General features: G+C 40.5%; 1 protein-coding gene across 4 annotated transcripts in view; it reads right to left on the bottom strand.

Moving 5' to 3' along the window:
* Positions 1–544: 544 nt before the first annotated feature.
* Positions 545–26,772, bottom strand: part of SUPT3H (SPT3 homolog, SAGA and STAGA complex component) — a 284,434-nt gene continuing 258,206 nt past the window's right edge. For all 4 annotated transcript variants that reach the window (XM_067294403.1, XM_067294404.1, XM_067294406.1 and 1 more), the window contains 2 exons: positions 2,270–2,355; positions 545–795 (listed from right to left, as the gene is read on the bottom strand). In XM_067294403.1, the coding sequence (XP_067150504.1) occupies positions 2,314–2,355 (42 nt within the window). In that variant the 3' untranslated portion in view covers positions 545–795; positions 2,270–2,313. The remainder of the gene's footprint in view (positions 796–2,269; positions 2,356–26,772) is intronic.

Genomic DNA, 26,772 nt, shown 5'->3' with positions numbered 1-26,772 from the left:
TTAAAGAAAGAAAACTGTGAAGATGAGAAAAAGGTATTACCTCCCAATATAAGAATAACTGGGTTACTCCAAGATAGGGAGACACAACCTACCTTGTTTTACTCTAAATTCAGCTCACTGACTTATGTAGAGAAGTGAAAGGTTATTATATGGGTTTACTGGGCAAACCCAGATTTTATAAATAATTGCCTGTCAGACTGTTCAAGATAGACAAACACACAGCAGACCAACAAAAACACGACCTGTCATATTTGTGAGAGAAATGTATGTTGAGTCTTCATTCTCTGGGACTTTAAGTAGAGCAGTAAAAAATAAGTGCCAGTATTTTTTCTGCCTATGCATATTTTAAAACGTAAAATCTGGGAGAGATACAGCTATGGAAGGAATTTTGATTCCAGTACCCAGTGCCTGAAATGGTTTCTTCTGTCTATATGCCTGCAGATCGAAACCAAATACAATAAATGCTGGTGTCCTTTTAAAAAGTCTGGATGTTTACAGCAAGCATATAATTTTCCATGATTAAGGACGCCAACAAAAATAAGAATGATGATAAAAAGAAAAGTTTAATCATACATTTCAACAAGCACAGATGGAACATCAGAAAACTTCCCCCGCTGTTTAATATACTGCATTGTACACATTACTTTTAGTCCTTTACACATAGATTAATTCCAGAAAACAGAACTGTAAGCAGGTAAAAGAAAAAAGCAATTTATGAATGGCAGTAATATTTGATGTACAAAGTTCACATTTACAACATTTTGGTTACAAGGGAAAGAGACGTTTTTCTGATCACTGAAAAAAAAATATATATTTATTAAAGTTTTCACAAGCAGGTCCAGGAAAGCAGGGCAACCAAACCACTTATAAATGACTTCAACAGCACATAGGAGAAGCGGGAGTGAAAGTTAAGACCTCCCAAACTAAGCACAAAGGAGAAGGATGGCGGCACTATATAAAAGCACTATTTTGCTGATCTCCTCTGGATCCCTCGAGTGCTCTGCCTCAATTTGAGGTTTAAATCAGTTTTTAAGCCTGCACTAAGAGCCGCCAAAGGGGACCCCTGGGCCAGCGGGATACCACAGGGACACGGGCAGTAAATGCCGGTAGATCCCGAGGAAGGGCCGAAGCATAAGCCCTTTTCTCCGGTCAAGCATCATCGTGGTTAGCTCTATATTTGTACAGTTTTTATGGGAAGAAATGAATGTGTTTGCGAGGAAAGCGAAGGCTGGAGGAGCCGGGAAAGGGACGAACCATAGAGGGAGGGACTGAGATTTACAGAAGAAATCTGAAAACAAACACAGTGGACTAAAATACAAAAAGGCAAAAAAAAAAAGGAGCCTATTTCTTCTTCAGCCCAATTCAACAGCAGCGCTGCCTTCGTCAACAACAGAGACAACATCTGCTTTCTGCAGCAAGCGCTTCAGCCAGTATATAACTTTGAGCCTTTGACTAGAGGCACTCGGAGAGACAGGGCTATTCAGGTACTCAAGGCTAACAGGGGCCCAGTTCAGTGCCAAATCACTGCACTTCTCTTGACTCGGGAGAGAGGTGGCTCGGGCCCTCGGGGAGGAATGGAATGAAAACAGAGGTGTGAATATTAAGAATTGGGGGCTGAGCATTTAGCCTATCGCTGCGTCTGTAAAAAGACGGTCTTTGTCTGATAAAGTATCATTTATCTGAGCTTTTTTCTGGAAAAAAAAAAGAGAACTTTGGCTCTGAACTTGGTATCAGAAAGCCCCTTACTGGGTCAGACTGGGTTATGCCATTTTAACACTACCTAAAAATTACCCGAGAGAAAACGATGGAAAACAGGGCTGTTTTTCTCTTTTTTTTTTGGAAATCACAGGGAAAGACTATACAGCCCGTTCCATCTTTGGCCTCTTTCTACCCCGTCCTGCTGTACAACCCCCCCCCCCCCCCCCACTAAAACGGACTTCCACGCACTTAAATAAAAACGACCCCGCGCTGGAGCAGCAGGCTGACAGCGGCGAGCCCACGGCAGCTCTCCGCACTGTGCAAGCTGCATTCTTGTCCACCTACACGCTCTCCCAAACATCCTGCCATTAATTAGCTAAACGTTCCAGCTAGTAAACAAGAATAACGATTGAGGGGGCTGGAAAAAAGAGACAGCGGCAGCCAGCAGATAGTCACAACAAACCGGCCCACTCGGTGCGCGGAGCCGTTAGAGCTTGCGGGTTTTTTTTTGTGTTGTGTTGTGTTTTGTCTTTTTTTTTTTTCCTTCCACCGGGGGGAAAAGAAAAATCACCTTAATATAACAGTGTCTTTCCTGTTGCCGCGGCCACATCCATATTAGCAGGCTAGGAAAGTCATCCCGTTTCGGCGGTAGGCACTCTGTCAAAGAATGAGAAAATCTGCAATGAATTATCACATCAACTCCAACAAGGGAAGAAGGCAGAGAGAAAGGCAAGGCTTGCTTCCTGTTTTGCCGACTATTCTGGCTGCAATCTAATAGCGGGCTTAATCCGAACATTTCTGGTGGGGAAGCTGTAAGCGACCGCTTTGTCTATTAAAAAATCAGTGTGGTTAACAAGTGGTTAGGGACTCTATTTCGGGAGAGCAGGAGATATGCAAAAATGCAGCGTCCTATTTTGCTAATTGCCTGCAAAATAGATGAGGCCAAAAATACACTATTCTGCTGAATCTGTTTGTCCTTTAGAAGCATGTGTTCTCCATTCACTATGCTCCAGGATCGCTTCTAACCTAAATATCTTAATAGTCTATAAATTACTGAATCATTACAGTTTTTCCAAACCTAATTTATAGTCTGGGCCAAAAGCTATGTAAACAGACAGTGGTATAATCCCCCTGCCGCCCACCCCAACCAAATTAATCTTAAAGAAGCTCTGGTCAGTGCAAAATAATTTGATATCCCATATATTGTAACCCGGGATCAAGTGTCTTCCATGATAAAGAAAAAGAAGAGTTAAACAGTATTTGAGAAAAGAATTTTACAAGATACTGTGACATTGTTTCTCTAAAATAACTTTCATGCATTTTTAACATCTCCTTCTGAATCAATACAGGAAGCTACATCTTTTTTTTACCCAGGAACACTGGAAACCCTATATTTTAAGGGGATAGTCTCAGTTAAAAAATGTATTACTAAGAATATTTTTAGATATTAATAATAACTTCAAAATTTCCATTTTGGAGGAGTTTAAATACTTTTCCTCCTTTTGGTTCACCTTCAGTAGTCACTCAGTTTTGCAAACGAAAATATATTTATATTTTATTTCATCACAGCTAGTGTTTCATCGGATTTATTTTCTGCCTCTTATGTTTGAGCCCTTGGGAAGTGGCGCATATAACTACCACGTTCAGTTACCCTGCACCGATTTCCAAATTAATTTTAGTGAGATCAATTTCTCCTCCTTTAAACTAGGATTAGAAGAGTATCATTAAAACAGAGCAAAGGATAACCTCAGACAACTTTGCACATAAATAGTATTTATACTGAATAGCAAGGAAATAGTTCCAAAAACAGCAAACATCTTCAGAGAGACATTTACAGACTCTGAATGTGCAAACGGAAATAGGTACAAGATATTTATTAGAGCATCCTTTACATTAACACCATACTTCAGTGCCTAGATCTAGCAGCATATGGGATTAAAGTCAAAGAACAGAGTACCAGCTCTGGGATGTATAGCCGGTCATCAGACGTGACAGTATCACCGCAAACAAAAAAATCCAGAGACTCTATACCCAAACACGAACTACACCAAAACAGACTAGCCAATAATTTTGAAAGGATCCAATATATTCCCACAACCACACGCAGCAAGTCCAAGGGAGCCTGGATCCGCAGCTTGCCCAAACCATTCTGGCTGGCATTTGGAAGCCTATGCAAAAGTAACGGCTTTAGCTCTTTGACCCTCATATTTTTACAGAGCTTTATAACCAGAGCGAGAACCTTTAACACATAAATAAAATATTCAGGGCCATTGTGCAGGTTACACGGAGCTAAACGAATCCGAGGCTAACGCTGGATCCACACTGAAGATAAACGCTTGAATCTTGCGAAAGGAATTGTGGTTGCACAGCAAAGTTGGGCTTGGCTGGGCTCACCTGGGAAATAATGGAATTTCAAATTTTTCCAACACGGGCACTATTATCCAGGTAGCTATCTCCCTGAGAAGGTCATGTTGGCAGCACGTTTCAGAGCAGGGAGGTTAACACCTTCAGAAAGGTGAACGCACCCACCGGGCTATAGTTAGCAACGTATTATAGCTAGTGGGGCTATAGTCAGGACTGAAAACTATTTCCTGCTTAACTCCCTGTTTCACATACTTTTAACTTTCTGAAACATTTGCCCTTGGGCTGAAATTTCCTTCGCTTTAATCGCTGCCCGAAGTTCAATTTCTTTGGAAAGGACCAAGAGAATTCCTCAAGCCATTCTGAAGTTCAGCAATAATGAAAACAACACACTTCTCCTTCCCCAGCCAACGAGAGTGATTCTGATATATGCATATTTTATTACGGAATTTAGCCATAAATTGAAGCATTTTACCTAGAAACAGACTTTACCTTCAAACTCGGCTTAAAGGTAGCTGTTTTGAAAATCAGCATTTCGCAGGAGTTTGATTCATCCTGCTCCATAACAAGGTAACAGTTCTTTCTATTTCTGATACACTACTAGATAATAAAGCTTTAGCCTCCAAAATCTCCGTATGCATAGCAAAAATAGTTTACAGGTCTCCCATAGTTCTGAGTTACGACATTTATCTTAAAGATATATACGGCTGAATTCATGATGCTAAAACACGTATCTTTACGTGCCAAGAGCTGTGAAAAGAAACCGCAAGATGTTCTTTATAAAACTTGTATGTGTAGGTGCACTTGTGAGAGAGAGAGAGAGCGTGCCTATATGTGACAGTCATTCACTGTGGTTTGATATAATGTAAAGGACTTGAATGAGATTTTTTGGGTGCTTTTTCCCACTTTGGCAGTATCCGGTTTTAAATAAATGACTGTTTGGCTCAGAATTACAGATAGGAGTTGATGCAGACTCTTGATGTGGGATGAAAATGGCAGGCCATAGCCATATCCGTTTTGCTGGTACATAACATCTTGCTATAGTGCAATGTCAGGAGATATCATAGGTCCATGGTCCCTGCTGGAGCCCCATAATTTAAATTTAATTAGAAATTTAATTCAAAATTTAATTTGAAATTTAAATAGAAAGAGATCTATTTAAAAAAAAAGAAAATAAAAATTAGGAAATTTTTATACATGAGAAATCCCCTAGCTTGGTACAAATTACACAGTTCACCTTCCCAAAACAAATTCCATTCCATGCTATGAAAAGGCGATATAAACCGATTTGGTCAAGCTAGCTCTTGCAGAACCTCTTCCTGATCCTTGTTCTCATACGGCAAAATGGTACATCCTCTCTTCTGACCTTGCTAAAGGTGAGACGACAGACTGCTCCTATCCCTAACCAGATCCTAAGCAGGCTGGACCAAACTCAAAGCAGCTACGTGACCCTTCATCTTGCCTGCTTTCCCCAGTCTGCTCTTGCCATGTCCTTGCACGTAGAGGAAAGGCATGGATAATTTTTATGTTGAGTACTCTACGTGCCCATCTAGTCACCACGTGGAGGCACTTTTTTCATCTCTTTTAGACAATCTGCTGAACCTTCTCCCAGTTTGGCCATTTGCAAGTGACACAGCAACCCCAAACTCACATCGGTTAAGCCTCAGCACTGCATTATTCCATGCATCCTCTCTCTGCCTACTGCACTAGGAACCCAAACATGAAAGAGTTGTGCCTTTAAATTATCAAAGCACACTGGATTCTGATCTAAAAATCTCCTTCTCTGGGAACATGATCATTATTTAGCAAATGAGGGTCATTTTTTTCCCCCCAACAGTCTGAAAGGAGGTATAGTGAAGCAGAAATGAAGAGCAATGTTCACTTTTGCCAGTCATCTAAAAGCAAGATCATGCTTTCCCCTTGGTTTGGATGACAACAGGCAAAACTAACAGCTTAAAAAGGAAATCTTAAGAGCTCTGGAATAAAAGGCCTTGGTCAAGTAACTCCTCAAATTTCACAGAAAAGTCATCCATTCTCCACTCCCTCTTTTGTCCCATCTCTCCTGTAGTGGTAGCACGATGTAGCACGCTATGAAAGACCAAGAAGAACTGCTCCATGAAGAGGGCAGCAAAACTCCTGCCCCCGTAGTGGGTCACACAAAATGAAACACAGTTTACTGAAGAGTTAATAGGGCCAATTTGTCGCGCAGAACATCACACGTTTCTTAACACGGATATACTGAAGCTGTGATTTACAGAAACAAGCCCAAGCCAAACCCAAACAAACACTTGAGTATTCCTCAATCTGGGAACATATCAGATTCAAAAACAAAGACTTCTGAACAGGTACCTTAACTAGAAATGGTTTCCAGTTAACAATTTATAGTAGTGCATAACTTACTTCACAGCTGTAACATGATGAGAAAGAACAATTTTGGCAAGAGAAAGAAACAGCTGTGATTTTTGAGTGGGCTGATGTGAGTTAAATTCTTATTTGGGATAAAATTTGGGAAGTCTAGGGTAAAACATCTCCAACGGACATCCTAGACACTAAAATTTATTAGGCCAAATCCTCAGCTGGGTTAATTCTGCAGTTCTGCTTACTTTAAAGGTGAGATACAATTTCATACCACTGGAGAATATGGTCTGTTGTATCATTTAAAGACAGTAAATCTTGAATTATAGGTCCCATATAAGCAAGTTACAGAAGAGCATTTTTAAAAGTCACAATCTGCCTTTCTTGTTACCCTTGTGCATGTGTGTGGGCAAGTGGTTTAATTACAATGCATAAAGTGGAATGGCAGATGGAGACATCAAAATCAAAGAGCAAATCCTGGCTGAACTTCATTAGCAAACATAAATACAAATAGGCACATCTTGTTTGTGACATGCCACGGTCCTTTCCTCCTTTGGTAATTTTGCTCTATTCTCTGTTATTTGCATAAATGTAAATTGAACCATATGACATGACTGGGCTTATGACAGGGGAATCATATGCAAAACTTGTTTTCATTAAATAATTCTCTTCATGCAGTCTAACAATGTTACTGTGAAAATCAGGGAGGATTAGATCTCAGACAGTGAAAGCCTTTATTTAAGAACAGTGGAGGGAGCCCTGCCCTTTAAATAAGAGACATTCTTGGATCAGACACTGGCTGGCAGGATGGAAAAAAGGATGTAGCATTAACTTTCATTCCATTCCAAATAACCTGGAACCCATAAAACACAAAGATTCTCTAATTTTAAATCTGCTCCTTTTCTCCCTGTTTGTTCTTTCCATTTTATTTGTGGAATGTTAACTTTGAAATTTCATTAGCCCCCATAATATCAAACGAGTCATTCTGGACTGGTTCACAGTTCTTTGTACATGAAAACATCTACACAAAAACCCCTGTGATTAAAAGGTTGCTCTTCTAATTTTCCCAGCCTGCACAGGCAAACCACATGCAAAGAAGTGTCAGCTTATTTAGAGATTAAAATAATAATTAGTTTAGGAGGCAAAGTATACGCAACATTGTTTGAAAAAGAAAATCCATATGTTGTTTAGAATTAGCTGCTTCTGTTTAGGTTTAAATAAACTTATGTGGATATAACCTCTCCTTATTAAAAGTACATACACGTTACAAAAGAAATATAATGCGTAATTCCTCCTCTCCAATTTAAGACAATAGCATTGAAGGCTCCAATTCTACAAACCCATCTTTAATCAGTAGCCAAAGCACAGATGTCTGATATTATTCACAGAATGAGGGAATGTTTTATGTACATAATGTCTAGTATATGGTTAATGATGAATAACAAATCCCATATTTATATGTGTAAACACACAGGCTTAGCAGATTACAAACTCGGGCTAGGCACCAAATGATGTCCTCTGCTGTATTCACAAATTCTCACCAATTTCATTTACGCTGGGGCCAGACTGCTGCGCTGACAGCTATAACATCCGCTTATCCACAGAGCGACGATCGCCCTGGCAGCGCAACCGCGCTTGTGCCGCAGCTAGTCCCCGAGGAACCGCAGTTAGGTGTCAGAAGCGCAACCGCAAATGTCATTCCTCGGGTTTGTTCCCCGAGTCTTCGGTTGGCCACGCAGACTCCACCACACCTGTGCTCTCGGAGGGCGCCGAGAGCACCAGCGCCTTCCCACAGGCAACCGCAAGCATCACGCCCTGATAAAAGCACGGCCTCCACGAACCACCCTTCAACAGTTCGTAACAAAATGCTTTCCAGTGAAGTCAGCTCGGGGCTTCTGCTTACTTTTTATCCGTCAGCAGCGTAAACTTTTTCAATAATCACATAAAACTGTTCTGCTGTATCCAGGAACAGGGTACATCCAGGATATATCATCCAAGCCTGTTAAAGAATATAGTCTAGATCTGAAAGCCCCGACTTTTTTTATCATTGCCTTCTACTACCGGGGATAACGCGATTCCCAAGGCTGATGGGAACGCGGGAGCCCTGAGAAAGACGGCCCGAAGGTTTTCCACAGTTACCTCTGTGCAATACCACTCGCATTTGCACAGTGAAAGGAGAAGAAAATTGAAGGCTTTTCTTACTGTCCTTCAGCTCGTTTTGCCTAATTTGCAATTCTGCAGTTGACTAACGAATGCTGTTCTCAGGGCTGGGCTGATGTTATAAGAAAGAAAAACAAGGCAAAAGGATCATGGCTCCTGTTGCAGGAAGAACCGGGGTGTGGGAGCGGGGTACCAACATCTGCCAAAAGCAAAAAAGAACAAAATTGGTAGGGAGAGAAAGATCATTTTAAGTTTCTCAGAGGGTATTGTAAACAGTGGAGAAAGAAGGAAAAAAATGCAACTACAAAACAATACTTGGCAGCCAGCTTTGCAAAACAAACATATTTTCGCAAAGCTCTTCCCATCAGTGCCACCAACTTTAATAGACTTATTCATCCGAGAACAAGAAATTCTTTTTAATTGTTAAAGAAAAGAAGATGTTGCTTAGCACACTGAAGGAAATTCCTCTTCTGAGTCTAACTGCACTGAGATCCAAGTGTTGTTCTCAGTTCACAGACAGCGAGAGGAATTCCTTCCCTGGGGCTGCAAAAACTGTAGCTGGGTTCCTTCACCACAACTCCTTGTACCAAGGGACAAGCTGAAATCCGGCAAGTTGTTATTGCAGTAGGTCTAATGGCTCACAACTGTCCACCCGTGACATGCCACTTGCAAAGCGCCCAGGCGTCCTCCCCAAGGTGCTGGAGGGCGATGTGCACCATCGGCACGATGGACACCACCCTCTGCAAGGGAACTGTGACAGCTCCTTGGTAGCCCACATCTCCTCGAGAGCATCACAGTTAGCTTTTTAAAATTTCACCTTCTTAAGTCAAACTGGGTGAAACGCTCTCCGTTGCTCAGAGACTAATGTCTCCTCTTCGGATGCGTCTCAACTCGTGGGCAACTTTATTATGTCTGAGAATGAAGTTAAAGCTAGAAGCCTTGAGACATATGAAGAGAAAGCTTTACTGTACGGTTAGATTCTGCAGACTACGGTTTATGACTCAGGGCACTGCACAGATACTTAGTCACACAACTCCCATGTGAAAATTTACCACTAATAATAAAAACTCTTTCAACTTGTGATGCAGAGTAATTCAGCGTGAAATAGCCTGGATGGCTCCCTCTCTCCATGGATGGCTTTTCTTGACCTTTCAAGGTTTCTTTTTGCTGCTGGAGAGGCTCAAGCTTTTGTTCTGCAGGAAGCGTCAGAAGAGAGCTAAATTCTTCCTACATGTCGCGACTGCTCGCAAGCGGAGCATTTGATTTTTAGGGAATTTATTTGGAAACAATATGGTTCAGCAGTCTGAGTAAGAGGGCAGGAGCCAGGGCTGGGCTCTGCTCCCAGCTCTGACACTTACTTGCTGTGTGGCCTCAGACAAACCACTTAACGTTTCTGTGTTTCTGCCATTGAAACAGAAATACTATCACTCACTTAAGACTGTTTTGAGGATTGATTGATTATAGAGCTAATGCGGGGTGCTTTGAAAATACCGTATGCTATTCAATAATTATTATTTTCATTGCATTATGTCTTCCACTGTAATGGCTCAAATTCCAGATGTACAGAAAAGGATGCTGAAATGGGCAGCTAGGAGGACAGGATAGGATGGGAGGAGCGGGTACTACTTTGAAATAAATTCCCTGATTCGGGAAAAAAAGACCAGTGGCACTGAAACAGAGCATCTAATGCCACTGTGCAACATGCTTCTCTCCTGCTGCCCCCCGCAACTATTCCATGAATGCTCTTTTCCGAACACGTGCCACCTGCATTCCTCCTTGGAGTCAATGAAACGTTTTAACAGGGAAATAAGAGCCTAACCAACAACGCAGGGCACAAAGCTCGCCTGCAAACAGAAGTTTTCTCAGGCTCCAAGGCCCTTCGCCGGCAGAGGCATCTGGGTGCGGCCACCCCTCGCGCGGCGCAGCACCGGTTCCCGGCCGCTGCGCTCTGTTTCCAGCGGGCTTCTCGCTCGCCATAGCGGTGGGAGGTAAGAGGAATTAAGGTAATGCATCAGTGGTTGCCAGTGGAGGAGATGGGAAGAAAAAAAGCAAAAGAAATATACTATTTCAATCAAAGTCTGAAATTTGTAGAAGTGGTTTTGGTCTCAATATAGAAAAAATATTTATCCAAGAAACTCCTACTCGGGTGCGAACATCCTACTTCTAGTGGGATTTTGTTTGGCAAAGTGCTGTGAAAGAGTGGAAGCTAATACAGAGCATGTCTATAAACAAATATATTTATTTAGTACAGATTGACACATTCACTAGAGTATTTCAGTGATTACACGTGTAAAACTATTTCCTATAGTGGTTTCCTTTTGTGATTCTGCTAATTTATTCAATCCACCCCATTTTCATGCATCGAATGTTATGAGCCATTTCAGCCACCCAGACTGAAATGTGCGTTTGGAGACTACATGCCTGTTTTTTCATTTCATCATCTACACATAATTATTTGGTGATATTAGGAATTTGAGCTCAAATGGAAGCCAACCAACATTTTAATAGCTTAAAAATCATACAAAATGAAGTCTGCCCTGAGGTTAATGAATATGAGCCAAATCTTGAGGCTCTCACTCATTTTTTACTCACTCCTTATTCAGGCAAAAGTTGAATCAATTGTAGTTGGGCTGATTAAAAACAGAAGAACATATATTTGGAGCTTTCTCTCAGGTAAAACTGAATAAATTACCTAGGATTAGGCTTTAGAATGACATCCAATTGATCTCTCATATTTCTGTAACACGTTAGGGAAAAATCCAAGTGCAGATGCAGTTTACCCAGTTACAACCATTCTTTAGAAGCAGAATAAATTATTATACAATACCAGGTTTTATGACATTTATATTAGAAGTAGTCCCAAATCAAAATATGCTTTCTGATCCCATGTGAACTTCTGAAGACCAAGTTCAAATCCAAACTTAAAAGATGTTGTATTAAGTATGAAAGCTAAACACCCTTATCCTTCAAAACAAAGCTCCATCCCTTATTTGATCTCCAATCCAGGTATATATTGGTACATATTGCAACTCTTTGTGCAAAGAATGCAGTGTGTCTGTAAAAATTATAAAGCTGAGCAGTTACTTCTGTTAAGCAGTTAACACTTTACTTGCGATTGGTGATAATCATGGGAAGATCCTCCTTTCTTAAATAACAACTTGGCATTGGCCTTTGCAAGCCGGATCAAAGTAGTGATGCATTTATATGATTCCAACAGTATCTAAGCATGAAGAAAGCAATAGGAAGTACAGATTTCTTCAGCATATGCAAAGTGAATAAGAGGAGAAGGAAAAAATCTGCCCCAGAATCGATCTAGTCATCTGACTTGGTCTGTGTGATAGTGGCCCTGCTCCCTATCTCCTGACAGCACGCAATTAGGATCTCAACGCTTAGACATGCCGAGCATATTAAGAGCTAGACTGTGGGTGGCTTCTTCTTAAGAAAAGAGCAACTGGGGAAATGTAAACAGAGTAGTCTCCTCCTCATCACCACCCATGCTGCAGTCCTGGCATTTCCCGGGCTGCAGTGACTGTCCCTGCTGCTCCAAACCGTCCCCGGGCTGTGAGAGGTCCTCAGCTGCTAACCTGCAGGACAGACAGGCTCCTTTGGGTATTTAGATAGGTGTCTCAACAGGCACTAAGAGCACTAGTGGCACCTCGGCCAGCATGAAAAGACTGCTCAAAGCCGTGAGGGCTCCTGCATAAGGGCAGCCTGCATATAAGAGAGTCCTTGGTATACCTTATTCAAGGGCATAATCAAGAGTTTCTGGCAACTTATGAGCTGCTGGTTTCTCAGCCAGAGAGTACCAGCAAGAAAGCATCAAGAAACTCGGGATCCCAAGGAAGGCCTTCTTTTAAATTGTATGAAAATACATCGACATTCATATGTTGGAAAAGCTGCTTGACAAGAGGCCGTGGCTTCCAAGTGTCTCTAATGCGTGGCTCAAGTTATGTATAAACTAGCCAAATATCTTTCTGTCTCTCTAGTACTAATCCGCCTGATGTGTTGGCAAAGCGGCCCATCCTGGAGACACGGGGCACTTGCTCAGAATAGCAGACTTCCAAAATGTCCTTTCTAGAACTGATTAGAAACTGCTTTCCAACATTTCTTATTGACTGGTCTGTGGAGGGGGCAGAGAGATTTACTTTGCAAGGAAAATGAAAGAATTAGGCTGACGCTGAACTTTCATACTGTACTCCCTCTCCATACTCCCCCTTACATACATTATTTCCTACGGCACATGTTGCTTAAATGAAACTTCTTTTGAACAGCTGGACAGATCAATACCATTGACAAGATCTGACCAGTCTGACTCAGCATATCAAAACCTCTCTTTTTCAGTACCATTGCCTCTCTTGTTTTTTTTTTTTAATTCAATTTTATAGAAGAAAAACGTATCTATAATACCGATACTTGTCTGGAAACAAACTGGCCAGGCCATGAGAGTCTTCTGGCTGATTGCCACTGCTCAATCATTAAATATAGGCTCACAGATAGGGAGATGGATTACCTGCTTGTAACTCCATCAAGGGCTTTTCATGATATCAGACTCCATATTTTTTTAATAACACTGAAGAATATTTAAATCCTGTATGAAAGTTTTTTTCATAAGTACTTCTTTGATGTAAGAACATTTTGATTTGTGTGCGTGCTGACACCAGAACAGCTCGATTACTGCATGTTCATTTATCAGAGTGCAAGGTCGATCCTGTTCGGATGCAGAATTATTGCATCAAATATATACCGTGCACTGATCATGCTCATAGCAATACCTCCATTTCTGACTTCTGGGTATATAAAAACAGCAAATAAGTACTGTAAATGAAGAGCTAGTTAGGTCTCATTAAAACATATTGTTACTAAACTAATAAAAGAGGCTTATACTAAAAAAAGCAGAAAGATGGTAGGAGAGTTATTGAACCCCAAATGCTCAAATGCCCCAAATGTGCAAGAAGACACTGCAATTTCTAGTCTTTAAGCAAAGCTAATGGGATACAGTCGATCCAGACCAGAGCAAAGAGTGGGTGTGTTGTCTCAGTCACATCATTTATTGTAATGGTGTAACTCCCTTTTTCCTTTGTTTCTTGTCTTTCCCGCAGCGGAATGGCTGTTGGTAAGACGGGAGTGTCAAATCCAGGTTTTCAGCCCTGCAGTAGCTCTGAATTTCCTGGCTTTTGCGGACTGAAATCAGACCCTTACCATCACTTATGTGCATTTTGTTTGGGGTAATTGACATTAATTTTTGGGTTGCATCACTGACATCAGTCAGCACAGTTCTCAGAGGACTAGAGTTAAGGGGCCACAATAAAAGGGCATGATATTGTTTCTTTTGTTTTATTTTTGGAGCCCTTTGACTACTCTATACTTTTCCAGTTGATGTTGCATTCTTTTTGTGTGAGACAGCATGAAACATTACTGCCTGTCTTGTTGAAAAGAGTATTTTGGTATTTCTGTAAATGGCTCTAGAGGCTGGGACGGCCAACACTGGTACAAATTCAAGCTCATACCTTTTGCCCATGTAACACTTTGAAGAAACTATGAAACAGCAACACATTTCTTCACAGAGAGATATGTTGCCCGCTACAGATGTTTTCCAGATGGGAAGTGGAAGGTTCCCCCCCTCCCCCTTCCACTCATCAGTGTTCTCACATCGTGGAAGGCATCTACAAAGACAACAGGGCTGTAAATGATATTCCACAGAAGCCTCCGTCAGCACGTACTACAAACAAACTATTTTCACTGTATGTGGCAGGAATCTGCACCACTGTAGCCTGCTTACAGTGAGGATTTTGACTCTTCAGACTGCACAAATCCTTTAGTAATTGGTCAAGGGAAGCCAGGTGGGACTCCAGATACTAAAGATTAGATTGCAGAGATCAGTGTAGATTTTAATGCTGCATCAGCTGATGGGTTCAACATCTTCTCCCACAAATCCTTACGAGTGAGAAGGAAAATTTCCTCCCACACAAGATCTTGATTATAAGAAGAGAAGAATCTAAGGCACCTCGATGGGGCTGCTCCTGTTTTGTAGGCATTGGTACATAGTCACATGCACAGGACCACAGGTACACTCATACAACACATGACCTTTGAGTGAAGAAGAGATCTGCTGCCCCATACTCCATGTTGCTGGTGTCACTACACAATAATGGCTGTAATTAAAATGGCCTTAGAAGCACAGCTGGATTTTTAAGAGATTAGAGTTGCATTTTCAAATGCTCAGCACATATAATGGGAACTGTGTTTTCAAAAGATCCTGGAGCTTCTCAGCTCCAATTTGTTGTGCTTACAGTCTGATTCAAAAGGGTTCATCAACCTAGGCGTACTCAGTATGCTTCTCCCTTCATGAATCTGGATACTGTTTTTGGATGCATAAATAGGAACTGAACTATTCTGGCAATTAAGACTTGAATGCAAGTGTGACTTTCTAAAAGGTCCATTAGGAATGGATAGATTTGCTCATCTCAACCACTCCTTCACCAAAATACATAAGTATCTTATATCAAAAGCAGTAAGCTTTAAAAACAAAAACAAAAGAACCCAAACAAACAAGGAATTTCAGTAAAGAATTCCTTTGTACATATTTCTCTACACTTTTGGTTTTACCTAAGGCATGGAACTAGTCTATCTTAGTCTATCTTAAATGTGAAACTGGACTATTATAGCTCTTCATGCCAATATTTGTAACATATATAGATATTAGCGTGTATATTTTGTCATATAATTGTATCATTATTATATATCATTATATAACATTATATAATATCTATTATTATTACATATAATATATATAATATATGAGATAATCTCTAACATTTCTACAAAATAAACTGTAATGTTGAAATTTTGAAAGCCAACTATTAATCTTAGTTCTGTAACTCCCAGTCATTTCACTGGGATCTATGTGGCTAAATCTTTAATTAGGGTCAGAAATAAATCTTAAATAGTACTACTTGTACTTTTTTCTTCTTTGCTTTTCTATTCTTAATTCTTTCTTATTTTTCTAAAACATGTGCCACCATTGACTATTTTCCTAGAATCTACAAGATATTCTCCAATAACCTGAAATCCTTTAATTTTCTTCTTTTCTCCTGTTCAGCTTTTCCTCTGTTCCTCACTACAGTAATTTTATTTCTAATTCTTTTTTACCAACTCTCTTCTCTTTCACCTTAATTAAATCTTTCCCTCTATTTATCTCTGTCTTTGCACCTCAGTTCAGCTTATCCTCCCTTCCTTCCAAGCCCGCTCTCCCATCTTTCCAAAAGTCATAACTCTCACTTCCTTTCGCCCAACACCTCTCTCTCTCTGCTGTTTATCTTTCCAACCTTATTGCTGCAGGTCCTTGTCTCTTGCTGACATCATCTCTTCCGTAAAGAAGTGAAAGGCTCTCTGTCTTGATATAATTCCATCCAAGCTTACTTCATCCTCTCCTGAGCAACTTTTGGCTATACAATTATATTAACAGTCATTGCACAAAATACACACAGTTGGATCTATTGCTTATGATGGATTTAGGCTAGAAGAAGTAGTAAAGGGAGAATGTAAGAGAAATTGAGCATATGCATATATTGAGTTTGTAATTATTGAGTTTGCTTGAGGAAAAGAAAGCAAGGAGGAGAGGAAAGAAAAGCACACACCTCCCTGATGTCAAAGCGAAACATGTTTGTGCCCGTTGAAGAAATTGTTCAAGAACGTTTCACCTCTGTGAAAATGTTCCTCTTGTGGGACAGTGAAAGACGGGGGCTTCTGTGACGAAAATGGGGGCCCCTAGCTCAGCCCTGCTCTGTGACTAGATGAACTCAAAAATGGTCACTCCAAGCAAGCTTCTATTGTGCCTTGGTAAACCACTGGACTGCTGCAATAGTTCCCTTCCCTTGGTCTTTAGCTGGGCATGAGTCAGTTGAAAACGTCTGATGAAGTCTGCCGTAGCTCCTAGAAAATGCAGAGATATCATGGAGCAGTGTTTTCTTTTGGTGATATGTACCCCTCCAAGGGGAGTTGTCCACGGGGTGAACCCTGACCTTAGCCCGTTGTAGGGGGACGAAATTCATCCATCCCCGAGGAAGCAATTCTTTTTTTGACAACATTTCATACGGTGCTTATGACAGGTGATACTTTTGCAGCGAACAAAACTCAGGACAAGGCAATATGAGCTTGTCCACACTGCACAAAAAAAGTCTTGGTCCTGATCTGGAAGGGAATATAGCAAACCCTGCTGCTGATTCAGCTTTGGCCTTCGAAACGACCGGCCAGGACGCCAGCTGGGGTGGTGTTTGTGTGTTGTGGGCAAATTTTAATCAGGCATTAGGCAGAATCAACCAAATAATTACTCACAGGCCACTTGCCCGGTATTAAAAAGGAACAATTTGCAATCTTTGACAGATTGGATTTGAGCAAGCAGCAGAAGTGAAAGCATCTATTGTCCATTATCCAGTCTAGCCCTGAGACTTCCAATTTCTGAGTTACCATGTAGCTTGCTCAGAAAAGGTCTGTCAAGCAACAGCCTCTCTAAACAAATTACATCAAAATTCCTTATACTATGCCACATATTCAACTCTCTTTTCCAAAAAGAGCCACATAATAAGCTTCTAAAAAGGATATTGGTTATTAAAGCACTCTAGATTTTCCAGGTCAAAGAGGTGAAAGGCATAGTCGAAATAACTGAAATAAAACAGTCTATAAACTATCTGCGTTTACTTACATACCAAAGAGTGAGATATGAAGAGATCTGTTGCTACACTAACCAAAATTTAGTTAACTATTTTGAATTACCATATGCTTGATGAAAGCAAGATTAAGGCACCAGAGCTGGCTTTTGGAAATACCCAAACAATTCAAAACCAAACAGAGCTTAGCAGAAGCTGGATTCTTCTCTCTTTTCCCACTTCTTCCTCAAAAATATATAAGCCAGATACGGCAAAGAAATACACCAGTAATGCACATTGTACCATTCTCCACAATTAGAGGCTAAAAGCAGATACCTTTTTTCACACATTTCTTGCTGGGGTAGCCCAGTGATCTAAATGGAGATGTGTAAAATGTCTTAATGCGTTTACAATGAGGAAATTTTTAAAAATTGCAATCTGTATCTCCTACTTCCTAGAAACATTAAGATCTGAAATTTTCGGAAAGAACATACTGTCGTTTCAGTACCATTTGAGTCATGCTTTTTCACAGTGCAGCATCTTTATATTAGTAGAGGTTAGAAGAAAAACATATTTTCGATGCAGTTTTTAGGAGACACTCCTTATTCTTCTAGTTCTCAAATGTGTTCAAAATCATATTTACTATGAAGACCGGAAGAATTTATCAAATTTTCAAGGAATATATTTTGTCAAGAATATAATTTAAAATATCTCCTATCTCCTCATTTTCCAAGCTTTTATCTGTATTGATGATTTTGCAGTGGTTGAGTGCAACTCTGAGAAGAAATGTGCACTTAGTTAATAACATGTCGTATACTAAAAAAAAAAAAAAAAAAGAAATGAGCCAGACCGAGAGTCTAAAATGGGCACAAGGGAGTTGCAACCTACCTTCTAATACGGGGAATGGACCAACACAGCACCAAAAGCGAAGTGAAGAGGACTAGCTAAGAAAGCCAGTGGCTATTCCCATTCAATAAAGCCTCAAAACAGGCTCTGTTGGTGGGCTCTATGGAAGCCCATATGTAATCCTGCTCCCACCCCACACTTCCTGGCAAAAAATAAAAATAAAAAAAAGAAAACAGTTGGGGTGGGCTGTGGTACCACTTGCCTTCCTTCTGGGTGAATCCAGAGGAGGAAGGGATCAGGAAAAATTATAGGTCCTTTGCAAAAGCTCTGTGTGTTTATGATCACACCATCTGGAACCAGTGATAACTGCACCATTAATGGAGGCGTTACTACAGAAGATCTGCCGTGTCTATTAAAACCAGCCATGCTGTGTGCTGGCTCATGATACATGTTTGCTCTAATTTCCTCCCTGACTTTTCATTCCTAAAGCTGTCAATAACCCGTTAACCTTCTTGGCACAGAAATTCTCAAACAAAGTCTACTTCAGCTTGATTTTGAATGTGAATTGTCATAGCCAATACCAAAGTCTAAGTTTACAATACACAGTTGCCCTAATCCGGTAAATCATGCTATAGGTGGTTTTCCCCTTGCTTAAACAGAGCTCTTCTTTGCATCATAAACCAGGATATAACAATGCTGTTATGTGATATCCTAAAATTACGAAATTAATTTCATGGCAGAACAGCACTGTTCTTTACTGGTAACTGACAGCCTGATCCTGCAGTTTTCAATGGCCAGAAGTGTCCTGTAATCAGGAGGATTGCTCATATTCATACAGTTTAAAGCCAAAAGGGAAAATTAGATCATCTAGTCTGACCTCCTGTGTACCACAGACCACAGAATTTCAGCCAGTTGCCCTTATTTTGGGCCAGTAATCAGTTTAACAAAAGCATATTTTCCAGAAATTCGTTTGACCTCCATTTGGAGTCATCAAGAGCTAGACAATGCAGAACTTGGTAGTTTGTTCCACAGTTAGTTTCTTTGTGCCTTCTTTCTAACTTGAATTTCTCTGGTATTACTTTTCTACATAAATACAAGTTATAAGACGAGCAACTACGGCCGTCTCTACAATAACGGCAACGTTAATGTGAAAAGAACATGTCCAATTCGGATGTTAAGAACCCTTTTGGCCACACGCACAGAAATATTTAAGCACCAACTGATCTGGATATGCTTATTACTGGATTTACCAAAGTGTCTGAGTCAGGTACAAAAGGGTACGTCTACACAAGCATTTAGTCTGGATCAGGGGCACGGTTTCGAAACAAATCTCCCATTCATCCCTGCACATCGGTTTGCACTATGGCATGATTTCAGAGCACACTAACTGGACTCTTTCTGGATAGAGCCAAATCAAAAGATGCACTTCGACCACTAACAGGCATTAAGTCAACAGGGCCAGACTCGAGCTCGCACTAGACTGAAGTACAGCCCACTGAGATGCTCATGGCATGAACGTCAGGTCCATAGCAGCAACTGTTCTGTTTTCTACACATCTGCTCCTCTTGGTACTACTTGTAGCCAAAGCCTCATTCGCACTGACTATAAAGAACCTTGAGCCAGCAGCGGCAGAAAACAGAAAAATGAGATTTAACAAATAATTTAAGAAAAATACTAAGACAGAACAATAGATGGGTATTAATCCATAATCTGAAGAACACTAGCAGCGATAAAAAAGCAGTGAAGATGGTTCCATGCTTCAGTGATATGCTTATGTCTAGAAAATAACAGACAATATGGATTAATCCACCTGGCTTGTCCTGAAAAACAACAACCCAGAAACAAACAGCTGCCAGGAGAACTGTGAGAAAAAGATAAGGGGAGGCACTGATGCTGAAGGACAACAAATCTGACCTAATAAATAACAGACTAACATTCAAGATTCAGAAACAGCTATTCCATAGGATTTTAAAAACAATTAGGATAGTGGGTTTAATTAATTGTTTCCTGCCAATGACTTCCAATATGACGTCCAGGGGAGGAAGGATATGAATGAATGCCTCTTCAGAACCTGCATTCATTTATGCAGTCGAGTGACATAGGTCAATTAAACATTTTATTCTAAAGCAGAGTTAAAATGAGACATGTAATTCCCCAAAAGACCACTTAAGGAAGCTGTTTTTTGTGGCTCCCAACTCTGCCAGACCAGCAGCACCATGCTCAGCAATAAGAGACGGGGCGTGGGACACAAACACTGAACTACCAAGAGATGAGCAAAGACGCAAAGTGCAGCAAGAAGATGGCTAGATAAATGGTCACTTCGACATGACTTTTATTTTTGTTGAGGAAACTTCGTGGATAGCGTAAAGCTCAATGCATGGGAGTTTCATGGCAAACAAACATTTATTGCAGAACCCTGTAGGGAAGTTGCTGACACCGCAGAAGTAAGAAACTATTTCAGTCTTATTTCACCAAGCTTTTGTCCATTTCCCAAATGAGATTTCCTATAAATATTCATTTCCAGGAGCTTAAAGGCAGAAGAGCTATCAGATTGCCCAGTGTAACCTAATATATATCACAAGTCGTAACTATCTTGTCTTTTCAGAATACTACAGTAACATACAACCTTTGTAAAGGGAAGAACAGTCACTAGAAATTTCAGCATGCACCTTCAGAACAGTCTTTAAAAGTGCAAATCTCTCTTCAATGCTTCCTTTCACTACATTGCTGACTCCCTGTTCTTGATAAGGAATCTCCTCCTTCTGAGATCTACTCTTTTCAACTTTTCAAGGGATTGATTTTTTTTTCCCATTTTTTATTCTTGCAATCTCTCCTTTCTGAGATGAAGAATCAAAGTGCTGAAATATTATACAAAACAATGGCAGAGAGCAAGTACCAACCTAAAACTGGCAAAAATTTTGCTCTTAGCCTCTCAGCAAAGTTCTGGCAGTCCAGAAAAGTTTGAAATACGCTGCAGAAAACTGCAGAGAGTTTACACTGATCTGATCAGTGACTTTCTGCAAAGTCCAAGGCTAGAAAGAGGTGCTAATTTAAAAGGGGACTTTTAGGTTTTGGACTGTTTGGGAAGGCAACCAGTATTTACAAGAACCTTTCAAAAGATACACTTGGACTTTGAAATCCAGGTACAACTCAAAGAAAAAGAAATTCCAAACAAAAGGGGGAATCTGAAAAGACTAACAAGGTGATTTTGAAAACCTTTTAAGGTCCTCAGAAGTCCCTCTGGTCTTTGACACTATGGCCAGTGATGCTAGATATATGCAAACAGTAATGGGTTCCAGGCCTGCAGTAGCAGTGCTCACTCAGAATAGAATAAAATTACAGCTTACTTAGGAACTCAGAATTGAGAAAATCTCTGACTCTTTGGCAAAGAAAAGCATCAGGAAAGCAGAGGGATGGAGAAGGAAAGGTTGTGAGGAATAAGAAAATTATACTGTTCAGACAAATTACACAATATAGGAGGGAAGAGGGGCAGAAGGAGAAGAGCAGCGGAAGGATCAGAAAGCAAGTTTAAGAACACATGGATATGGTACAAGTCAGAGCATGTGACAACTGGTACCTTCAAGGAACCTGGTCCATATATTATTATCCATGGAGAAGCGTCCTTGCCACTGCAGTTAGTTTTCACCAATACATCAACGCATTCGCTGATGGACTGGCACATGTATGTGACAGTCTTCAAAATGAAATTTAATATCCTCCTGTCCCCGCTGGAAACCTCACCTTCCTCCTCAGTCCCTGCTAGTGTAGCCAGTTGGGGCTGGAAAGATGCCATATGTGATCATCTCCTGTATTCCAGATTTCCCTGTCGATGCTGCAAACGAAACCTCAGGCACGATAATACAAGAGTTAACGCACACCAGGGCTGCTATGCCAGCTCAAGCTCGTTACATTTTTCTGACTCTGTGGTGGTTTAAGTTTTCCTTCTCTCCTTCCCCCTCCACTGATCAAGGACACACATGGCTACCCAAAAGCAGCAAAGCCTTTCTACCAAAATTACTCTCCTTTAGTAACAAGACCGCAAAAGACTGAAACACACAACACTGTCTGCCACCACCCTATTCTAGCTGATTGTCTTTTAACAGCTACAATAAAGTTGTGCAAAGAAATAATATTCCACATCCTCGACTCTCCCGGGCAGAACATGGACAATCCCAAAGGAAAGTGTGCCTTAGCTGAATCTGCTACTTTATGAGTAAAACAGGAAGTTCAGTCCCCTTTTATTGTACCTTTTTATTTTTTGAAAGGCTGCCCAAACAGTTCCAAGTTGAGTTGAAGCAAAGTTATTGATGTCAAGAAGCCAAGATCTTTCGCCATGGTTTGCTGAATGAGGAAGGAAGAAAACTGTTTGTACTCAGCTGTCCTCTGCTTCTCCAGGCTAGCTTTGAGCCAAAGAAGCAGGAAGAGGAGAAAGATGAATAAGTGAAAAGGGATAATGTTTATCTTTTAACAAAATCACAATGTTCTGCTCCCAGGTCTAGCAGCCAAGACTCGCTGTTGCATCTTTAAGACAGATAGTCTCTTCTCTGAGAGACGACAGGCTAATTATAGTGCTCCTGCCAGAGGGAACTCACACATGCAAACCATTATGTAAAATATAATTTTTTTCTTTAAGAATGCTCAAGATCATTAGACATGGTTTTTTCAATGCTAGAAAATCAAGCCAAAAATGAAAATAAACAGTTTCAAGTATTTGCAACATAATTCCCTCATGCATTTATGGAAATATAGTAAAAAGCGCCTTAAAAATGTGGTTTGACATTTCATGCTGCTCTGTTTTTCTGTTTTTCCAGTTCTAAACATTTGCCCTCTTGTCCTGTATCATTTCAGCGTCACTGCAGTCTGGAATAGATGGTGGTGGCAGCCTTTGTCATTTCTACAGAACTTTTCAGGCTTCAACTAATAGGTGACAGAAAGCATCCCAAGGATTTGTTGCAAATCATACAAACGCTTTATAAATTCCATTCCGTATAAAACAAATGCAAAAGTGCAAACATGATAGAACCCTTCACCAAGATAACTGCATGTACAGCACTGCTTCCCTAATGATGCGCTTTGGTAAATTCAGGCTAAAGTGATGATCTACCTCATTTAACAGCTAAACATGTCAACTCAAAGTCGGCACAGTAGTTATATGAGATTATTAGTTGTATACAGATGTCTACATAAAATTTGCGTTTAAAAGGGAAAGTCTTTTGGCATACAGTATCCTAAAGCTGAGGAGGGATATACGTATGTATGTACGTATGTGTGTGTGTGTGTGTGTGTATACATACATTTATATACATACACATACATCTATGTATTTAGCATGGGCCATAAAAGTATTAGTAGGAACAAATGGGACCACTCCTTTGCTCTACCTTAACTACACTTCACCAAGAGGTAAAATTACTATTTCTATTCATTTTGCATACAAATATAATGTTTCCTACCATCATACTGTCTTTGTTAGCTGTTCAGTACTGGTGCAAGTCCATGGGAATATCACTGCTTCCAGCAAGCAAGCCTTCCACTGCCACTGCCCAACTATTATTCAACAAACACCACCAATGGCCTCCTGGCCAATTAAACAGTTTCAGGGCTGAAGCTATTTCAGGTGGAAATACCACCACTTTTTGTGAACTCTCCTCCCTCCAGGAGTTTAATATACTATGATCTTCAGGAGCCACCACTGCTTTAAGATGAATATGGAAAGAATTCACCAAGTTTGGCTGTGATGATATGAAATGGCTTCGTCTCTGTTTTAAGAAAATTGAATTGAACCTTTGAAAATTGAAGAATTGAACCTTTTCCTATCTAAACTAGTAGGTATTTTAACAGTTTGATCAGGTTAATAAAGCAAAGGACTATTAAAAGCCCAAACACCATGGCCTAATGGATTAAGCAAGCAACCGCATGCCAGAAATTCTTGAGATTTAATCCAGACTCTCCTAGTGCTCACCTTCTTGTTCCATAAAATTGAGATAATATTTATTCTCTACTTCATGAGGGTGTTGTGAGAGTGAGTAAATGTTTGGACAGCTCTTCAAAAGGTCAGCTTTAACCAGGCACCTGCTTTTTACTGAGGTAAACTGTTTCCTTGGATTCCCATTATATGATCGTGGCCCCGGTCTCCAAAGCCTCTTTAGGTCAGCTCATAATAAACACTCACATGTGTAAAGTTGGGCACGCACTAAGTATTTTCTGATTTGGGGCTTAAGAATGATTTCGCTTGAAACTCATTATATATTTAAATTATCCCCCCACCACAAGAATAATGCAGAAAACAAAAGTGCTAAGAAACTTTTAACTTATTGCCATTCTTAAGGCATAACATCTTAAGGTACAACAACTTCTAACATGTTGATAATATCAGTCAATTTTCAAAGTGTCATTTAATAACTGAATTGCATAAGAACATAAAGCAGAATAACCATTTCTATTAATAGAAAATGTTTTAAAAACACTTTCTTCTAGATGCAATTGATCTATTCTAGAGTAACTGATGCTCCACTAACGTTTAAAATAAAAGCTGTAAAATCCCGTGTTTTATTAGATAGGCAGTTCCACCGACTCTGCACATTGTATAATCCCATCAGTGGTTAGTTCTCAACAAACAGGTCACACATACGGAAAAAAGATCCTAGAACAAGGCGGGAGGCAAAAAGAGGTTAAATCAGGTACAAGCAGGTTTCTCCTCAGTTTTAACTCATACGTGATGACATAAAACCCAGAAAAAACAGCTCCGGCTTGAAAATGATTTAAATTTGCCAGCTCCAGCCATTTTGGGAAGCGTGCCAGGCTTAATTTGGATTTAGGCTTTTCGAAGTTTGCACAGCTCTAACTTTAACGTGCTGCAGCCTAAAGAGCGCGCTGGGGAAGAGACACACAAATACGCCACATAATTCAACACAAGTGACAGTCTGTTCTCGCAGGGCACCCCAGCGCAGCGTCAAAATGTTTTAGTTGTTTCGTTCCAGAAGATGGTGGTGCCGACTACAGCCATCCACGCTAGAAATGTCTTCTGTACCGATCGAACGCCGCGCGAGGATAACGCTCGCAAGAGGGACTAGGACTTGTTTTCCAGGAGGGAATATTTTCAGAGTCGAGCTTGTAATTTGTATTTGCCAATCTCCAAATTCAACAATTTTGCAGCCTCTATAAACTTTCAGATGGAAAGATCCAGTATTTGGAATAAATAATGTCTAAGCTTCGCCTTCATTACAGGGCATTTTCTGTCCGAAGAGTGCTATATCCTGGCTCCTGAAACACACAGAACCCCTTTGTAGTCGAGCTATCTCACTACACTATTCCAAGCGTGTAGCTAACGAGGTCAGTATTAATAGTACCATAGAAGGATTGGGGGGGGGGGGGGGGAGAAAAAAAGAAAATATCCTGACAAGCATCGATTGGGAACGCCAATAGCTCTCTCAGGATCCCGCCTGCAATTTGAAGGCATTTTTTATTTTAATATGTAAAAAATGAACTTTTGTACCTGCTGAAAAATCATAACATTGAAACATAAGTACATTTATCTTTTAACTATTTTTCCAGCCCTTTTCCAAAAATCTGCTGGTTATTAAAACATTGCTGTGTAAATAAAAATGTTCTGCTTTATAACTTGCCTGCCCTTTTCCCTGCTTGCCCATACAATGCGGTCATTGTTTGCTAGATTACACATTCTCATAGCAGCAGACTTTGATGTCACTAACCAAGTGCGATGACTTCATTATAGGTATACAGTAGCCAAACACAGGACGATTGTGTGACAATTTTACCAGCCTACACAACAGATATCCAGCGCCTGCACCACAACCCAGCAGAAGCTTTGGAGCAGGTCTCTTCCCCATCATGGACACAGAGCAAATACGCAGACCACATTCGGTTGGTATTGCGCAAGAATAGTAGTTATAACTACACCGTGTTTCATCAGAGGATCTCAAAGCCCTGTTTAACCTTGATCCTCCCAATGGCATTAAGGAACATAAAAGATATTCTTGCAGGAAAGCAAGATGGAAAAAATCATTTGTTTGCACTCTGCTTGTCGACAGCAGCCATGAACCATGAAGCTGTAGCTCGTACAAACCGGAGCTAAGCATTAGTGGTAACTGCAGCACGCAGTAAGACTGGGCAAGCTCATATACTGCTGAAGCCTACAAATTGAGAAACTACAATATTATTATTATTATTATTATTATTATTATTAAGCATCTTATAATATGATGCTTCAGGTGCTGAATGCTGTTGAAGGGTATCTAACATGATGGAGCTGTGAGTTTCTTAGATGACTGCATTATCTATACTTTAACTGACATTTAAGATTGATTTATTTCTAAAACACAATTGACCACCCAAAGTTCTGGAGTGGAAAGAGACCTTTTTTCTAGAAGAAACAGCACATGGTAATACCATGAAGACCCGAGCATCTGGCAGCTCTGACGGCCAGGGTTTAAGACTTCGGTTTTCAGAGCAACCTATGACACGAAGGCCAAGACTTGACTTCAAGTTAAACAGTCTCAGGGAATATTCCTGGGCCCTAGAAGTCACCTATATAGTTAAATTGCTAGAATGGCCCCTGAAATGCTTTTAGCCTGGGCCACCCAGCGTTCTCCCAGCCAGTGCTGGGACACAGCAGGGGCCAGAAACCATTCTCAGGAGGCTGCTTGGAGACAGCCACCCTATTTTGGAGGATGAGAAAATTGAATAA

The sequence above is a fragment of the Apteryx mantelli genome, chromosome 3 (assembly GCF_036417845.1).
Source record: "Apteryx mantelli isolate bAptMan1 chromosome 3, bAptMan1.hap1, whole genome shotgun sequence".
NCBI classification, from domain to species: domain Eukaryota; kingdom Metazoa; phylum Chordata; class Aves; order Apterygiformes; family Apterygidae; genus Apteryx; species Apteryx mantelli.
The sequence above is the reverse complement of the archived record's forward strand: the minus strand, read 5'-3'. Positions and strand labels throughout refer to the sequence as shown.